At 39.8% G+C, this 17,257-nt stretch overlaps 1 protein-coding gene across 2 annotated transcripts in view; it reads left to right on the forward strand.

The window, feature by feature from the left end:
* The window catches only part of fsip1 (fibrous sheath interacting protein 1), a 36,999-nt gene that overhangs the window by 4,028 nt on the left and 15,714 nt on the right, over window positions 1-17,257 (forward strand). The window contains exons 8-9 of one of the 2 annotated variants that reach the window (XM_059352725.1): window positions 1,367-1,528; window positions 15,800-15,952. In XM_059352725.1, coding sequence (XP_059208708.1) covers window positions 1,367-1,528; window positions 15,800-15,952 — 315 coding nt within the window. Of the gene's footprint in view, window positions 1-1,366; window positions 1,529-8,329; window positions 8,532-15,799; window positions 15,953-17,257 lie in introns of those variants that run through there. The other variant, XM_059352726.1, reaches the window with a different exon arrangement.

Here is a 17,257-nt window from a genome sequence, read left to right on the forward strand (position 1 = left end):
TGCTATCAATCTTCTCATTTAATGTTTGGCAAGAAAGCAAGGAAGTAAATGTTTCAAAATGTCAGAGTTAATTTTTCCCTTTAGAGTCTTGGGCTATTAAGTCCGTTTTTGAATACTTTTCAGTCTGACACTTAAAAAACCATGCCATGTAGGTATCTTTTTTTTTCAGCACAACTTCACCTATATGACCTGATAATTGGATTCTGATGGCTGGATTCTACAATGCTTTAATGCTACGGTGGTTTCAGAATATGAGCTGAGCAATTTTGTCACTTTACTGTATCTACAATGTGCTTTCCTGCAATGTGAGTGTGTGGATGAAGTATTACAGTAACTTGTTAAATTTTACTCATTAAGCGTCTTGCTCTCCATGTTTTGTACTACTCCTCGGCCTGTTTTTTTGTTACTGTAAAACCTCACCTTGGTGAGTCTGTGGCTTGGTAGATATGGAAGTTTATATTGAGCCCACTGCAACAGTACGCATAAAATAGGCTGGCGCTGAAATCATCTGCTAGGTTAATTTGAATGGGAATGTCCGTTCTACTCTCATCTTGTTTTTATGTTAAAAGTTTAACTTCTCTCTAAGGCTGTGTTTTACATCTAGTCTACGAGTTCCTATGTCCCATTGACAGTTTTATGTTACGTCTGTTTAACAACTCACATTTTCATGCGATGGTCAAAAGACATGCACGTGAACACAGAGGACTAACCGAAGTCTGTCTGAGGTCTGGGGTTGAGGTATTCGACCACATCCAACCACTGCAATGGTTCAAATATTAGAGTAGCTCCATCTGAATATATCTTCAAATATGAAACACAAATCAGTGTCATGAGAATTTGTTGATCTCATTTGTTGAGTTTTGGCTCCGTGTGGTGCTCCACCTAGTTGATATAGACCCCTGTGTTTGCTGTTTTCTTCTGCCAGTTTTCTTCTGCTCCCGCCTCAGAGAGCTCAGAGGTCACAGCTGCACTCCCTGCAGAGTTGCGATCTTCTTTGGCATAAAAAGCCTTACTGCAAGATCATATCTCACCACCAGGCTGTGATGAGCTCACCACCCAGCTACGATTTCTCATAGGACATCAAGAGAGTCTCAATGGGAAAAACAGTCTCCAAGAAAAGGCAATTGTCAAAATTTTGGCATTTGACTAGGAGAATGATCAATAGCCTGTTACCCATCCAGAAGTAAATACCAAGTGCGAGAGTCAGACTTGTATCTCTTCCCTCTCTCAGACATCACTTTCACAAAGTTGTTAAATAAGCAATATATAATTAATGTTTATCAGTCCCTTATTAAGGTTGCCACTAAATTAAGCAGACTTATAACCCAACAGGCCAAGACTTATTTCAGCAATGTTTCTCTTTCAGGAGGACATGTGGGCTGTGTCAGTCCTGACAGGTCAGGGTTACACCCCGGAGCCCTCTGTCCTTGAGCAGCTGATTGACATTGACTCCAAAATTCGATTTCTCCTTCCTGCCGAGGAATTTCTCTCAGTTCAAACCTCATACACGAACCTGAGCCTGTCCCAGGTACGTATCTAACTAAAAGCACTACTTTCTACATTATAACAGCTGTGAGTTTATTTTGAGCACCGTTTAGTCACCATGCACAGAGGCAAAGTAATTAAGTCTTATTACAAAGTCAGGTTAGTACAGCATCAAACTTGTTAAATCTTTTGTTATAGACCCTCAGGGAGTCACTCCCTTATTCGTAAGTGGAGAAAAACAGTGTTATGTAAGCCCCTTTAATTTGGAACATAGGGTTGCCTCCCTTTTCCATCCACCTTTCCCATTCCATATGAAGGCCATATAAAACCTATTGTGCATTATTTGTTTCTTAAGACTAATTAAAGATTTGACTTTTGTTTTATTTTTATGATTTTTATTTATAAGCAATAACATCTCAAAAACAACTCGTAAGGAGCAGTATGTAGAATTATGGCGATCTATTGGCAGAAAAATAATATATTATTTATATCTACTGTGTGTTTTCGTTAGTGTATAATCAGCTGAAACTAAGAATTGTTTTGTTTTCGTTAGCTTAACCAAAGACTTCCACGTTTTACGCTACCTGAAGGCCACCATAGGTTCTCTAGGTGGTTGGAAAGGGAGGAATGGCTGATGGGTATTTAGTTTGTTGCAATCTGCAGCCTCACCAAATCCTACACACTGGACCTTCAAATACTATACATTGTCTGAGTTTAGAGTATGATCTGTACATCTCTACCACATCAGACAGTGACAGAGAACCAAGAGATATTAAAATTTTCCAGGCTTTGGTCCTGCGTCCGGCCCGCTCCTAGACGTGAGCTCAGCGGGTTATCTCAGGACCTTATCTCACTACATTTTAAAAGCCAGACGGCATGCTCATCATCAGTGGAAAATCGTGTTTTTGGAGTCATAAAAACTTTATAACACAGTTTTGTGAACCCAGGGTGCCGTTTTCTACTACCACTACTGGATGTCGACAAGGAAAAAATGCACCACTTGAATCTCACGGCTGGAATAACACATATGTCATAATGCCCAGAATATTTATGTTGCTGGCCTAATTATTTCCCACTTTCCCACTGTAAAATTACTTAACGGTAGTAAAACAAGCTTAACCTTTGAAGTTGAGGTCATTTATCCTGTGCCCTCCAGCTTTCTGGATTCTCAATATTTCGAATGTCTTGAGTAGAATGTATGTTTAAAATAAGTATACATATATGAGTATATGATTAGTGTGATGTGACATATGGAACTGAAATTAATTGATTAGTTGATTGACAGAATTAATATCCAACTATTTTGTTATTAACTAAATCATTTTTACAGTTCTCGCCTTGTGCTCTCCCACATGACGTAGCGTATATCTTTGTCCAAAATGTTGATAATAATGGGCAGCTGGATGTGTTACTTTGTCTAACCTACTTCCCCTCCCCTCCCCTCCCCGCCTTTAATCATCTTGCCTGGTTAAGAGTTTTGGGGAAAGTAAAATTCCCCCATCATCCATCCATCATCTGCTTTCCATTAAAGCTGAAATGGCTAATGCAGCCATTCCCTTTCAAATTATGTAACATATGAATTCTAAAGAAATCTTACTGCACTTCTGTCTCTCAAGTTGCCATTAATTGCAGATAATTCACCTTCAGCAGATGAAAAATTAAAGATTGGCGAACCTCACACCTGTACAGCTTAAAAAGTAGCTGTTTTGTTACCTTGACTTTAACCCTGTCTCACTGGTGTGGCATATATTAAAGATATATGCCCTCACAATAAATCTCTTTCAGAGCCAGTCATTTATTCCACATCAGTGCCCGTAAATCTTAAAGGTGGTCATAAAAGTAAATATGCTTTTGTTTTGCGGTTACCTTTCTTCTCGGCAGTAGCTTGCACCAGTCAGATTTCCTAACTGAAAACATTTGGACAGCAATTCAGAAACCTGCTTGTTTGCTTGCTTGCTCCAGGGCAGTCTCTGATGTACACAGAAGAGATCATCATATCTGTTTCAACACCACTGCAACCTTTTTTCCCCCTGTGATATTATATCCCAGCCTAGATGTCCACGTTTGAATTTGTGTCTTGTTTTCTGGCCACGTCAGATCTATCACGTTTAACATGGAAGAGGGAATTATTTACCTCTCCCCAGTGAGCACTCGCTCATAAGGGATCAGTAAGGGCTTGAATCTGTGATCTCACAACTTGGCGGCGATAATCCTTTCCCAATAAGTTGTGATTGATATTCTGAGGAATAAGCAGCCTGTGTATTCCTGTGCAGTCACCTTAGAGTCAGCATCTCTGCCTAAGCAGGTCCAACTTGAGCCCATGAGGGTGGATGCAGTCTTGCGAGCCAGCAGCGATTCTGCCTCTGCGAGTCGGCCTCCCCATCAGTACCTAATTACAGAGCTGATGAAGGTAGAGGAGTGCCAGCTCCAGAAAAGGAACGTGGCTTTCCCTTTCATTTGGACATATATGTGCAGGAGGCTTAGAACATATACAGTCAAGAGTCCTGCATACTGGATAGAAAAAATACCACATATTGCAGCCGAGCATGTAATTGTAGCTATACAGTTTCGTGCAGAAATGTATGAGACCCCATTTCCTCCAATATGATGGAAAAAATAGATTCTGTAAATCATTGTAATCTAAGAAACTTTCGCAAAATAATGAGTTAGTATCTCATAAGAATGTTTCTTCGTGTTTTGAGACTCATATTTTGAGAATGTTTCTTCTTGTTTTGAGGGACTACATCATCATTTTGAGATACTGTGTCATTTGTTCATTCATTCTCCTTAACCGAGTATCAGAACTCAGGTCGCAAGGGAGCTGAAGCCGATCCCAACTGACATCAATAGGCGAGAGGCGGGGTACACCCTGGACAAAACACCAGACTATCACCTGGCTGACATATAGAGACAGACAAACATTCAAGCTCCCATTCACTCCTTAGGGTCAATTTAGAGTCACCAATTACACCAAAGCTGCATGTTCGTGGTCTGTGGGAGAAAGCCGGAGGACCCGGTGAGAACCCACCATGACACGGGGAGAACATGCAAACTCCACACAGAAGAGCTGCAGACCGGAGTTGAACAGGCGACCCTCTTGCATTATACCACACCACATAGCAGATAGTTAATAATAAAAAATAAAAAAAGTCCTTATTTTAATTTATTTTTTCATCATTTTTGCAATACTAATCTATTATTCTGACAAAGATTATCATTGTAATGATTTTTTAAAATAATTTTAATCTTATTTCTTTATTTTACTTGCATAAATCGGTCTCCATTAAAATGTATGAAAGGGTACCTCCTTGAATGGAGGTAGTCATCTGTGGATTCTCGGCTTTAGATTGCATCTTAAACAGTAAAGTAGTGCACTTGGACCAGCTATTTTTCTTTTTCTCTCTGTCTATAAGTCAATGCGTGGCAGGTGCATATAATTCTGCACTGACTGAATGATAAGACAAAGAAAAATCCATGTCATGATGCCACAAACCACAGAATCAGTATTTGTGGAAGCTCAGTCATTATATGGCCACAGTGAGTCATTAAAGACTTGATGAGACAAAGGCATGTTTTCTTTGCCTCTGGTCCATTTTTGATGATTTCTGATTATAGGGAAAAGGTCAGGGAGCTTCAAACCCTCCTTTTATGACCTGGATTGAATGGAATCAAAACACGTTTTGAACAGTGTTTTCCTTGGACGCTGTGAATATTGTGCTTATGACAGAATTGCTCCTTTTTTGCATTTTTCATTTTCTCCTATTTTCTCAGGCTTTCAGCTGAAATAGCCCTTCTGTTATTAAAAACATCTGTTGGCACATCAGACTAACGTACAGTACACCCCTCCTACTGTACCACTGTGTGGTAATGCCTGCACCACCCACAGTTTGAAGCCAGAAGAGAGGGATTCTGTCATGAGAATTAGCTGGTGTTGGGTGTTTGGTGACATGGGTGTGTATGTGTGTCAGAACTATATAGGCCATTCTCTCAAATGTGCTTTCTTCAGTGTGGTTACAATGCAAATTAATGAATGATACAATATGGTTTTCAGTCGTTGTCCTATTGTATTTGATTGCATGGGATCCCTCCCTAATCAGCAAGGCTTGTGTTTGCATAGTAACTCCAGCTGTGTTTTTGTTTTGTATTGGTTAGCTATATTTTGATGTAAGACTATGAGGTCACTTAGTCACATTGTGTGGTTGCTGATGAGCACCCATGATTTTAACTACAGCCAATGTTAAGTGAGAGAGCAGAGTTTTGGGCAGAAAACGCCCTTTTGACCAACACAATGTGGTCAGCAGATAGTTTGCAAATTTATCTTATTTGGTCCGGGTCATATAATTAAACAGATGTGGAAACGCTTTGGTCATGTTATAGTCATCTAAAGTGTAGGTTAGTTCTTATTTTATGGCATGGAGTGTAAGCTGTGTTAGGATTCATGATAGAAAGTCAGCACACCAGCTGACCGAAACATTTTCATAATGTTCAGAAATGTGATAATGTCAGAAATAACAGCTTCAAGCTAAATCCAGAACTAAAAGTACAAAATAAAAGCCAGAGTAATTTTTTACAGAACAGTATGTTTCTATTTAATTGTGATGACAGCGGGAAGACACAATGAGACGTCTTATCCTCCATGGAGGAAGAAATTGTCCTCTGGAATATGATGTTCATGTCCCTACTGAAATATTGGAAAAATGATAATTCACAACAGAAAAGGATGTGCGTATTTTGTTCCTTACCAGTGGCTGACGTTTGACTCAAGCACTTATCACATTAGTAGCAGTTTGCCAGTGAATGAATGTGGAGTTTTTAAAAAATGTGTTAGCATGAAAATATTGAAATTTAAAGGGATAGTTCACCCTAAAAGTTAATATTTTTTCTCTTACCTTTGGTATTATTTCTTGTCAGTCTCTCAGTCTTGATTGATTTGACATGAGTTTGTAAGTGTTGGAGATATCAGCCGTAGAGTTTTCCTCCTTCTCTCAAATATAATGGAACTATGTGGCACTTATGGGAAGCTTGTTGTGCTTTATACCATATCACCCGATCTGCATGCTGATACATTGGCGGGTTTAGTTCTGTAGAAAGAAAATAGTTCCTACATGAAACTGCTCACAGCAAGGTCTTTGGATTATGTTCAGTAACCGGGTCATGAACTCTGCAAAGAGACATTGCTGTTGAGATTTTCAAATTTATTTTTTTGGCACTTTGAGCACCACATGCTGAGTGCCTCTGGTTCAATAATATATTTGAGAGAAGACAGACATCCCTACGGGCTATATCTCTATCACTTGCCAACTCACACCAAATCAACGTGGATTGATAAATCGAATTACAGGTAAAAGGAAGAAATGCATATTAAATGTTGGGGTCCCTTTAAGTGCATGCTAATATGAAAAGTCTCATATCATCTTTGCAGCCTTTGTGGCTTACACATTCCGCAGGAGTCTGTACAGCTGCATGGTGAGAACTAAGATGTCAGGTTTGTCATGTAGTATGCTTGGTGTTTTTCACAAGGTTAACTTGGCAAAAAAGAAAAGACTCCACACCCTTCCCCACCCTATAATTCCCATGAGACCCAGTTTATTGTCTTCTTATAAACGCCTCTCCCAATGGTGTTATCCACAGAAGCAGTTGTGTTAAGTGGTTTTGAAAATGTTTTTCCCTGTTATGGTTGAGATCTAACTTTCGACTGTTCCACTCATTATGACACTCCATAATGGAGTATTTAGTCACAGAATTCTCTGCGAACAATAAGCGATGCTTAAAATATTCCCCAATCTACTATATGATCCAAATTATGCAGCATTTTAGAATATTATCACAACCCACTATCCTTTATGTGCATACATGGCAGAGCTCACCATATTTTAAAGGAACAGTTTGACATTGTGGATGAGGAGACAAACAGCACTCTCATTTCTGTATGGTAAATATGAAGCTGCCACCTAAGCGACTGTTAGCTTAGCATAAAGAGAGGAAACAAAGTGGAACAGATAATCTGACTCTAGGTAACACAATCTGTTTAAAAGCGTCTCTCGTTGTGTGTTCAGGCAAACGTGAGGAAGCATTTAAAGGTGGTGTGGTCCGATATAAAGTTTATGGAAAGATGTTCTTAGCTTACAGCTAACATCTGGACATTGTTTGGGGAAAATCAACAAGGACTACAGAAAGTCAAGCAGGCATATTAGTGTGAAAAGCTGCTACTCCCTCACAACTTTGCTCGTTATTACATTACATCTAATTTGTTTGAGTCGTACAAAAAGTGAAATGTAACACAGACATGTTGTGGTTTCAGACGCAGCAAAGCTAGCTGTTAAGGGGCAAACCATCCTTCCAAGCATCACGCTGACAATTGATCACAGTCCTATATTTTATCTCTCATCATGGAAAAAGGAATACGTCATTGAAGAATGTAGGTCAGATACTGTGCTTGACAATACATAGCGTGTGTCACTGGGTGACCAGAAGTACATAAAGAGGTTTTTTCCCTCCAGATGCTTCTGATAAATATTTAACATGGTCTGCTTCTTGAGCTTTTTGTCCAAGTTAATTTTGTTTGTGTCATTATTTGGCTTAATACTTCAATGACCATTTGTTATGGAAGTGATGCTGGGTGGAGATGAGTCTCTCTTAACCACAGTAAAAGACATAGACTGTGAAGTATTTATCGATCACAGACGCAAGATTGTTTTTTTCCACAACCCAGTGAAAACTTCAAACAGATCAAATATTTTTCTACCTTTGATTGCTCTTTGGATGCTGCTAAGATACTGAGAACACACAGGTGGTGTGGATATTTTAACCCAGAATCACTTTCAACATGCTTTTCTGATTGTAGGATGCACCAGGAGGTTTTGATCTGTGCAACAGTGATTGCACCAGACCACCCTCAGTTCTGAAAAAAACCCAAAAGAAGTATAAAGTCCAGATGACCCACGAGTGAATCTTCTAATACTTCAGGAATGTGCAGCAATCACCAAGTCATCTAACGCAGATCCAAAATACTGACGTTAAAACATGAACTTTGGAGTAGGAAAAGACGACTCAGATACAAACAAACTAAATATCTGGAGCATTTTTTTTAAAGATGGTGATATACAAACCCTGATATTTTCTTTAATGGAGTGGTATTAAATCCATTTTAAGGTCAGGGAGGTGAAGGAATAACAGTGTTAACAGTCTGCCTTTGTGCAGTATCAAAACCATTTGCTTTGTGTCAGCATGCAGGTATATAACATGCATGGCAGACATCTGTGTTACAGCTCCTCTCTCTCAGAACTTAAGACACATGACTACAGGTCACAGCTGGGCAAAATGTCAGTCTGAGAGACGGAGAAAGAAATACGTGAGAGGCGATAGAAGTCAAGAGACTCTCAGCCATAGCTTCCGAACAGCTTACACCCGAGCTCTCACAGGGAGTGCTCGTGGCAAGGCATGTGGACAGGCCTTGGCAGGTAGCCTGGGTCCACGTGGCACAGCCCGAGCTCCTACTATACTTCAGATCTGCAGAGAGAAAGAGAGAGAAAGAGAGAGAGAGAAGCGTGCTGTTCTGAACAACACCAGGCATCGCGGTGTGAGTCAGTATGGCTGGCTCCCTTTCATCATAACAGCACTGTCCCTCTGCAGTGTGTAGACAAGATTTGTTAACAAGACATTTCCAGTCAATAGGAATCAGTTTCTACAAAAGTAAACTGTCATATATTATTAGAAATAACACTTAAGTTACCAATAATAATTGAATGAAATCCATAACAACAGCCCTGTGTTTGTGAAGCCTATAATCCTGGGACAATTATGAGACAACGGGCCCTGGGCACAGACATGTAAAAGGCCCCGCCGCCTCTCCTACATAGCCTCCTTTTTGTTGTTGTTTTGTGTGTGTGTTTTTTAGCCGGTACGCATCTCACTGTGGTTTTGTTTCTCTTTGTGGTAATTTTGTGTCACTTTGTGCTCTTCCTGTATCTCTTTATGGTAATTTTGTGTCACTTTGTGCTCTTCCTGTATCTCTTTGCAGCCGTTTTGCATATCACTTTTTGGGGTCTTTTTGTAGTTATCTTTAGTCTGTGATTGTTTGGTCCCTTTTTGTAGTAATTTTGCATGTCTGTGTAGTTGTTTTTTTGTGTCTTTGTACTCTTTGAGTCTCTGAATCTTTTTGCAGCTGTTTTGAAACTCTTTGTAGTTGTTTTGGTCTCTTTGTGTGTTTTTGTAGTCACTTTATGTTTCTTTATAGTAATTTTGAGTCGCTTAGAGTGACGTGTTGTAGGTGAAGTGCAAGGGGGGCCTCCAACACTTTGGGCCCCAGCTTCATCCAGTAATCCAACCATTGACATGGTGTCAACTGCACTGTATAATATATCAGTGCATTCAGTTCTCTGATGTAAATGGAGTGAATTTTCCAAGTAACTACAAAGTTATTATTACCATATTGTACATTTTAATCAGTTCCTCAGTTATAATATTCAAAAAGATAGGAATTATTGCAGGGCTGTTCTAGTGGATTGTATTACTTCACTGAATAACTGAGTCTATTAGAAAAACATGCTGTTTTCATTATTTGTATGGCCTGTTTTTTAATGACTGACTTAATGTGACCAACATACATTTTTAATATAACAAAGGCCCCAATGAGCCATTCTGTGGCTACTGCATGCTAAAACAAACTGTTGTTTGACATGCTGGACAGCATCCACATCACATAAGTATTTTTCGAGGAAAAACCAATTGAGTGTTCTTTCCTCTGTTTGAATTGTGCAACTCTTTGCATCTCTATTTTCCTTTTAATGACATTTAGCTTCTGCATCTATATTGGATTTTAGCTTGTTCAAAGAGGGTAAGAAGAACTTGGTTTGCGAGACCACATGTTGTACGAATTAGTTTGTTTGGAGTATGCAGTAGCGTTTATGATTTTACTGTTGACACTTTCTTGGATTAGCTGCTGTCCCCGATGAGCTCGTCTTGAGTGTGTGAATAAGGTCATCAAGCTCTCTCAGTCTCTGACTCGATCATGCAGTCCACCTAAATACCTTGTGGAGGAAAGAACCTGAAGCAAACCGTGTGCTGGTGCACCCACACATCAGCAGGACAAATGACCTAATCATTTGTCTTGTTGTCGTGTCTTGTTTTCCTGATGTATGACGTCTGTATGAGAGGATCCAGCTGTTATAATTGGCAAATCACACCACAGATGCAACCCACACTGGAGCAAAGAATAAGCTCCAGGCTACCAATCTCAACGGCTCCTTCCACCGTATAACAAAACTAATATGATTGACGGGATATAATTATATGATTTATACTAAGTAGTGCTGACTCTTAGGGATCCAAGATTTGTTTTGAATTATAAACACGAGATAATCCCTGCAATTTTTCCCTATTTCGTCACTTTGAGAAACAGCAGATCATTCATCCAGCTGTTTTGCACCATTACAACCACTAAATGGAATGTAATGCCTCTATTTGAAATTGTAAAATTGATCACAGGAAATCAATATCCACTGTATGATAGTGAAATGCATGCTTGATTAAAGTTATCTGATACTAATAATCTACCAATGATGGTTTTGCTCACAGCAATTGGCAAATCATTCATTTTTTTCATACTGTGGGAAACCTAAAGCTGAACCACAAGGTGAAACGAGGATAGCTTTTCAGATGTGGTCATATCATGCACGAATGACCTTTTCCTGTTTTAATTAACATTCAATCTGCATTCAATGCACACTTGGCAGTAAGCGTAATATTTACAATGCTGCACTAATGCAACATCAAAGTGCAAAGCATTCATTTGGTATCTCATCAATAGACTGACATACTTTTCTCTTAAAGGATAATTATGTTTGACATGTTTTTCATACTGAAAGAAAACAAAGTCTGAATCTTTGTGGCCTCCCAGCGGTCTTGTGACCCAGATAGGTGATGTGATTATTGGAGATCTTCACCAGTATGTCAAGTGGCTACTGCGAGGAGGCCAATTACCAGCATTTTTGCTGATCTTCAGATAAATTGAACCCTGGTCTCTCTATTCTGGAAGTCACTCAGTCTAACCTCATATTAAGTTAAAGCTATCACACATTCCAGAAGAGGAAGCACAAATACTGCAGTGTATCAGAACAATCACTGGAGTCTATCAAAGGCAAGAAATGTTATTCCCTAGCCTTCCCCAAGATATGAGTCATTACTACAGTTTGATTGGCACACGATCACAGACTAATCTACTGTTTCTCCTTGTTTATCCAGTGCCTTGGAAATGGATATAAACTTGTTAAACTTGTGTATAATAAACGTTTTAATCAGTTATATATTTCGAAAGATTGTGGACAAAGTACTGCAAATATAAGTTATAGGCTTTGAGTCTTCTATAAAACAGAAAATGAACCTTATGTCAGGTCAGCATTTATGATCTCATACAGTTTTCAGTTGTCAGTTGTCAAATCAAGTACACATTCACGTTCAGTGTTCTGAGGTTGCCAACAATCTGTTTTATCTGGGCTTGAGAACTATTATGTGCAGATTAATCTTTATTGACTTTGATATAATACAGTTTACTTTTGTTGTGATTTTTTGAAGCATAGACAGAATAAAATGCGGACGTAGTCTTAGTCACCCATAGATTTCTGAAGAGCCATTGTGAATCTCAGTGTGGTCCAAAAATTGGCAAAAAAGGCGGACCAAATGAAGCGGCGTTGCTGAAACACGGTGCCACTCGAAGTGACAACGCCCTTAATTATGCATAACTTAATATTATTTAAATTGAGAAAGAATTTGTAAAGAAGAAACAGGCTGGCAAAATAATTTTGTCGGGGATTGACGTTTTTTTTTTAGCCAGCCTCAAGTGGCCGTTCGAGGAACAGCAGTTTTTCAGCTCTGGAGTTTGCAACATGTCATCTACACAGCAGCGGGTTTCTTGCAAAAATCATGAGATCAGGCAAGAATTGTGGGATAACGAACTCACACAAGAGTCCATCTCGTCAGGCTTTAGTTAATGTGTCTGTGTTAAAACCACCCGTGGATCAGACTAATCAGCAGCTTGTGAGGAGCTACTGGCTGCTATGAACGGGGTTTAGTTGTGTGTGACAACAGGTTGGTTCAGCCAATCACCTGCCAAGTCCTTAATGCCTGGACTTTTCTGTTTTGAATGACTGCTTCTCACATGATACTGTGTAACAAACCATCTGGTTATGTTGCTTGAGCTGTAGGGATGGCAATGTTGGTCAACAACTACTAGATGGATTGCCAATAAATGTGTGACATTCAGGGTGGGAATAAGCCTACTAAATCTGGTGATCATCTGCCTTTTCTCTCGCACCACCATGAGGTTGACATTTGTTGTGAAATATCTTAGTTATTGGATGAAGTTTGGCACAGGCATTCATGCCCCCCTGAGGATGAGTCATAGTCACGTTTGTGATCTTGTAACTTTTTATATGGTAGCATCATCAAGTCAAAATATACTTTGGTTTATGACCAAAACCTGAAAGGCTAATGACTTTCCCATCAGTCTCAGCTGTAAGTAGCAAATGTTAGCATGCTAGCAGGCTTTACCAGATGATGGTAAATAATATAACTGATTAAAATCAGAAACATAGCATTGTCATCATAAGCATGTTCACATGTTGATGTTAGTAATAAGTATAAAGCACCACAGTGTCTAAATACAGCTTTATAGTTTGCTTGCATGACTCCTTTTTAATCCATTGGTGGGGGAAATGTAATCCTTCTGTTTTAGATTGTTTAATCAAGATATAATTATCATATTGAAAAGCGCTTGATTGTCTTTTGTTGTAACTAAGCTAATACAAGACAGAGATAGAGTAACAAGGCGGTGAAGGCCAGGAAAGATGATGATGGTGTAATTTGTGGATCTATCTTCGCCGTCATTAGGGTCAAATCAGTGAAGTTTATACAATGACACTGTGGACTTTCCCCTGACACTTTGAATTTATAGGGTGTTAATTGAATAAAAGGTTCGGTTTGGTAAGAAAGTATGCAACATTGATGCCAAATTTATTCAAACTTTGGTCAGTGATAGCTTTATCATTGCTCGGCCCCGCAGACAATTTTAAAGTTTGCAGTCTATAGTTCTCAAAAAGTAGGGCAGCTGTCGTTTCCAAATTAAATAAACTGTTTCTCCCAAAGATTTGGACTTTTTTAGAAACGTGCATTTAGTGGTGTGAGGATGGTGGTAAAGCTAGACTTTAATTTTTATTTTTCCTGGTTGGAACGTCGCGTTTCTCACTCTGGTGCATGACAGGAGTCTGATCCCGTCGTGGTCCTGGCTTTTGTAGTCTGACTGAGGGAGTCTTAACTGAAGGGCTCTAGTAGCGACCACTTAAAAGAGACTTCAGATAGAAGCTGTCATTATTTCCCTATATGGAGACGGAGGGCACTGGTAGGTGAGGCCACACACACTTGGGGAAAAATCTTGCTGTTTTTGCCAATACTTAAATATTAAAGTTAAGCCTTAAATCTGTCTGAATGCAATATGTGCTATTAGTCGAGCAGGCACGTCTGTTTTGCTTATTAGCGAGGGCGGAAGCATTCATTCTGCTTCTCAAGATACTGGCTCCACTTAACTTCACTCCCCTCCTACCCTGGCTTTAACTAAGATTACATCCTACCATAAATGTGTCAAAATAGATTTAGTAACTCAGAGTTTAAGTTCATTTCTGCTGGATCCCGCTGTCTCCAATAACCTACCATTTCACTGTATGCAAGTCCCTATTGAGATGTCGACATTTTATGAAATATCCATCAATTTCAACATTATTAGATCATACATACGCCTGCCTGGCATCCAGACTAACCAAAAGAGATGGAGATTTCAACCGCATGGCGCTGGACTGACACTCCAAAACAGGCCCTGCGGTTGGCAACATCCTCTCAGACCCAACAATTTTTGGACCTAGCTGCTGCTTTTATAGACTAGCTGTGTATTTTTAGAGGTCAAAATATGACTGTACCACAGGTCATTCAATGGTCAGTCTCGACAGTATTGTTCATTTGGCCATTTTCATCCCTTCTTACTTATAAAGAAATAAATTGTGGGGTGTGGTGGAGAGGATATGTACAGTTTAAACTATGCTTTGGGATTTGCCACAATTATTCTTGCCTTTCAGCACCTACTGTTCATCATTCTGTCTGCAGAAGCTATTCCTGCTTTCCTTTAAAGGGATATTTCGGATTAATGGTCAGCATATTACCTACCAGTTGGCATGCTTAAAGGCTTAAAGAAGTTTGAGGGTAAGCAATGAAGTGTACACTATATCTAAAACGGTTTCACCACTTTGACTTGCTTTGTGCTCTCTTTAAAGCCACCGGACTCAGTTGACAAAACAATCATTTTATCACGCAGAACACAGGAGTTTTGTGTTCCTTTGGTGTTTTAAAGTGTTAGTTTGGATTCACTATAGTCACACAATAACACAAACAAACTAACCGAGACAGCTGTACACCAGCAACTACAGTGTTCTGCAAAGTAAAATTACTGTTTTTATCAATGGAGTCTGGTGACTTTGAGGAGAGCATTGATAATGGCTTCAGTGCCCTTTTCAGAAAGTTAGACAGGACTGTCTGACTGCAAGGTAAAGCAGTGGAAATTGAATTTGTTGTCCCATCTCCAGCTGTTCATTGGTTTGCTTCAGTGCCTGTCCTCCTGCCAGGACCACCCTCTACTGTAGGAAATACACAAGTACCTCACACAACCCCACTTTAAAAAATCCAAACTATCCCTGACTTCTAAATGTGTCATTTGAATCTTATGACTTCAAATCAGTCTGTCTCTTTGTGGCTGAGCCCAAATGGAAAAAGATCCATCCTGTGGTCAGAAAGACAAGCCTCTCGCTTATCAGCTCCATACTGATGGTCTTCAGGCAGGACTCTCCCATTTCCTCCTGACCCAATTTCAAAGTTTGCCTTGGATGCAGCTTGCAATCCACTGTGTCAACCCAGTGCACGTGCATGCCATAAATGTTTGATTTATGTTGGACCCCATGTGGACTATAGCTGTTGCACAGGCTTTTTCAGATCTTTAAAATAAGATTGGTGTTCATTTTACATCTTTAGAACACACCACCGTGATGACATTTTAACAGAGATAAGCACACTGTAACTCGAGAATCTTGGAGAAATGGAAAACTCTAACTCAAGTTGATTGTGATGAATTGTTATATGATTTTGATCCCTATTTAAATGTTTCCTAGTGACAGCCATAAGCTGTGAGTGCAGCTCTAGGAGAGAACCCAAGCACGTCCACATGTGAGATGAGATGTTTGTCTCCCTGTGAGAACCAGTGGTGTCTGTTGTGTATCAGGGCCGAGGCTCAGAGGTTGGCTGGAAGTGCGATGGGGACCCGCAGCCAGGAGAGAAGGTCCTGCAGGATATAAAGGAGAGGAGAGGGCAGGAGAGGCGGCTCCATGAGATCCAACAGCAGCTGGAGATCCTGAGCCAGGGCCAAGAGATGACTGTGAGTTCAAAGCAACTATGTTCGTTCACACACACAATAAAACACATGCTCAAATTCACATGAGTGCTTACATCCCTGCAGTGTCTGCATTATAACTCTCCTCTGTGACTTTTTCTGTAGACACGTGTGTGACAAATTATTACAAGTGCACAGCTCATTCAGTCATTCTCACAGGGGGACAATGAAATCACATGCAATATTCGTGTCTCTGCAGGCCCATATGTCTTTACTCCTTTTCTCCATTTTTCTTCTCTCTCTTTGTATCACTGACACTCACGTCACAGTTTTGTGTCAAATGTATGTTTTGATTTACATTTGTTTTCAATGGGGAGTGAAATATCTTTCTTTGCTTTGAACATGGGTGTGATCAGAGGGCGAGTACGGTCGTTTACTGCACTGATAGCCTTTTGTCCTCCACGGTGTTTAATTGCTTTGTAGCATTCTTTGCTGAGATTTGATGTCCACCCTCCGCAAGTGTTCCCTAGAAACCATTGAGCTCTGTCTTGTTTTAGGAGCCTCTGCAGAGTTACAACCTCAGAAGTGTCTCCCTTTCCCCAAACCCTGTAGCTAAAGCTGCAACACAAGAATGTCCCAAGGACAAAAGGCAGATAGCTGTGATTTCTGCTTTCTCTGACATTTATGACTATAAATTTTGTGTGAAAGAAAAGGAAAACATTTTAGATAAATTTAGGGCTTTGACTTTGTCATTCTTCTCCTGGTGTTGCTCAACAAACTTCCTCACAGCGCTGCAGTCTGTAGAATTTTAACGTGTCAACTTTACCAGCACGTCAGTTCTCACACTGATGAACCACACGTTATGTATACCCTAATTTAAACATAAAAGATGCTCACAAACACTGAGGTACTAAAGATGTGAAGTTACAGCCACACCCTTACATCAAACAGGGCACCATGCCATGCAACCCAAACCTATTCCTGGCCTAATTAAGGATACACAAATGGAATTTTTTGCTAATTAAGCCAAGCTCCGTTTGAGGAAGCAGTTCTCTCATTATGATCACAAAACATCAAAACCACGTCTGTATATAGCTAGACACTCTTTGTACATAGCTGTGTCTCACTTCTTTTTTATATACTGTGACTAAATGATTGAACCCAGCAAGTGACTTCAATGTAAACAGCACACTCACTGTGTATATTCTTTGTGCCACCGGGCTTGTTTTGTGGTTGGAAAAGATTTATTCATACGGAATTTGTCTGGGAGGGCATTCTTGAACAGCTTCACACAGCTCCAGCTCCACTCATAAACTTGATTTGTGTAACATTCGTAACTCAAACGCCTTC

This window comes from Centropristis striata, chromosome 16, assembly GCF_030273125.1.
Source record: "Centropristis striata isolate RG_2023a ecotype Rhode Island chromosome 16, C.striata_1.0, whole genome shotgun sequence".
NCBI lineage: Eukaryota > Metazoa > Chordata > Actinopteri > Perciformes > Serranidae > Centropristis > Centropristis striata.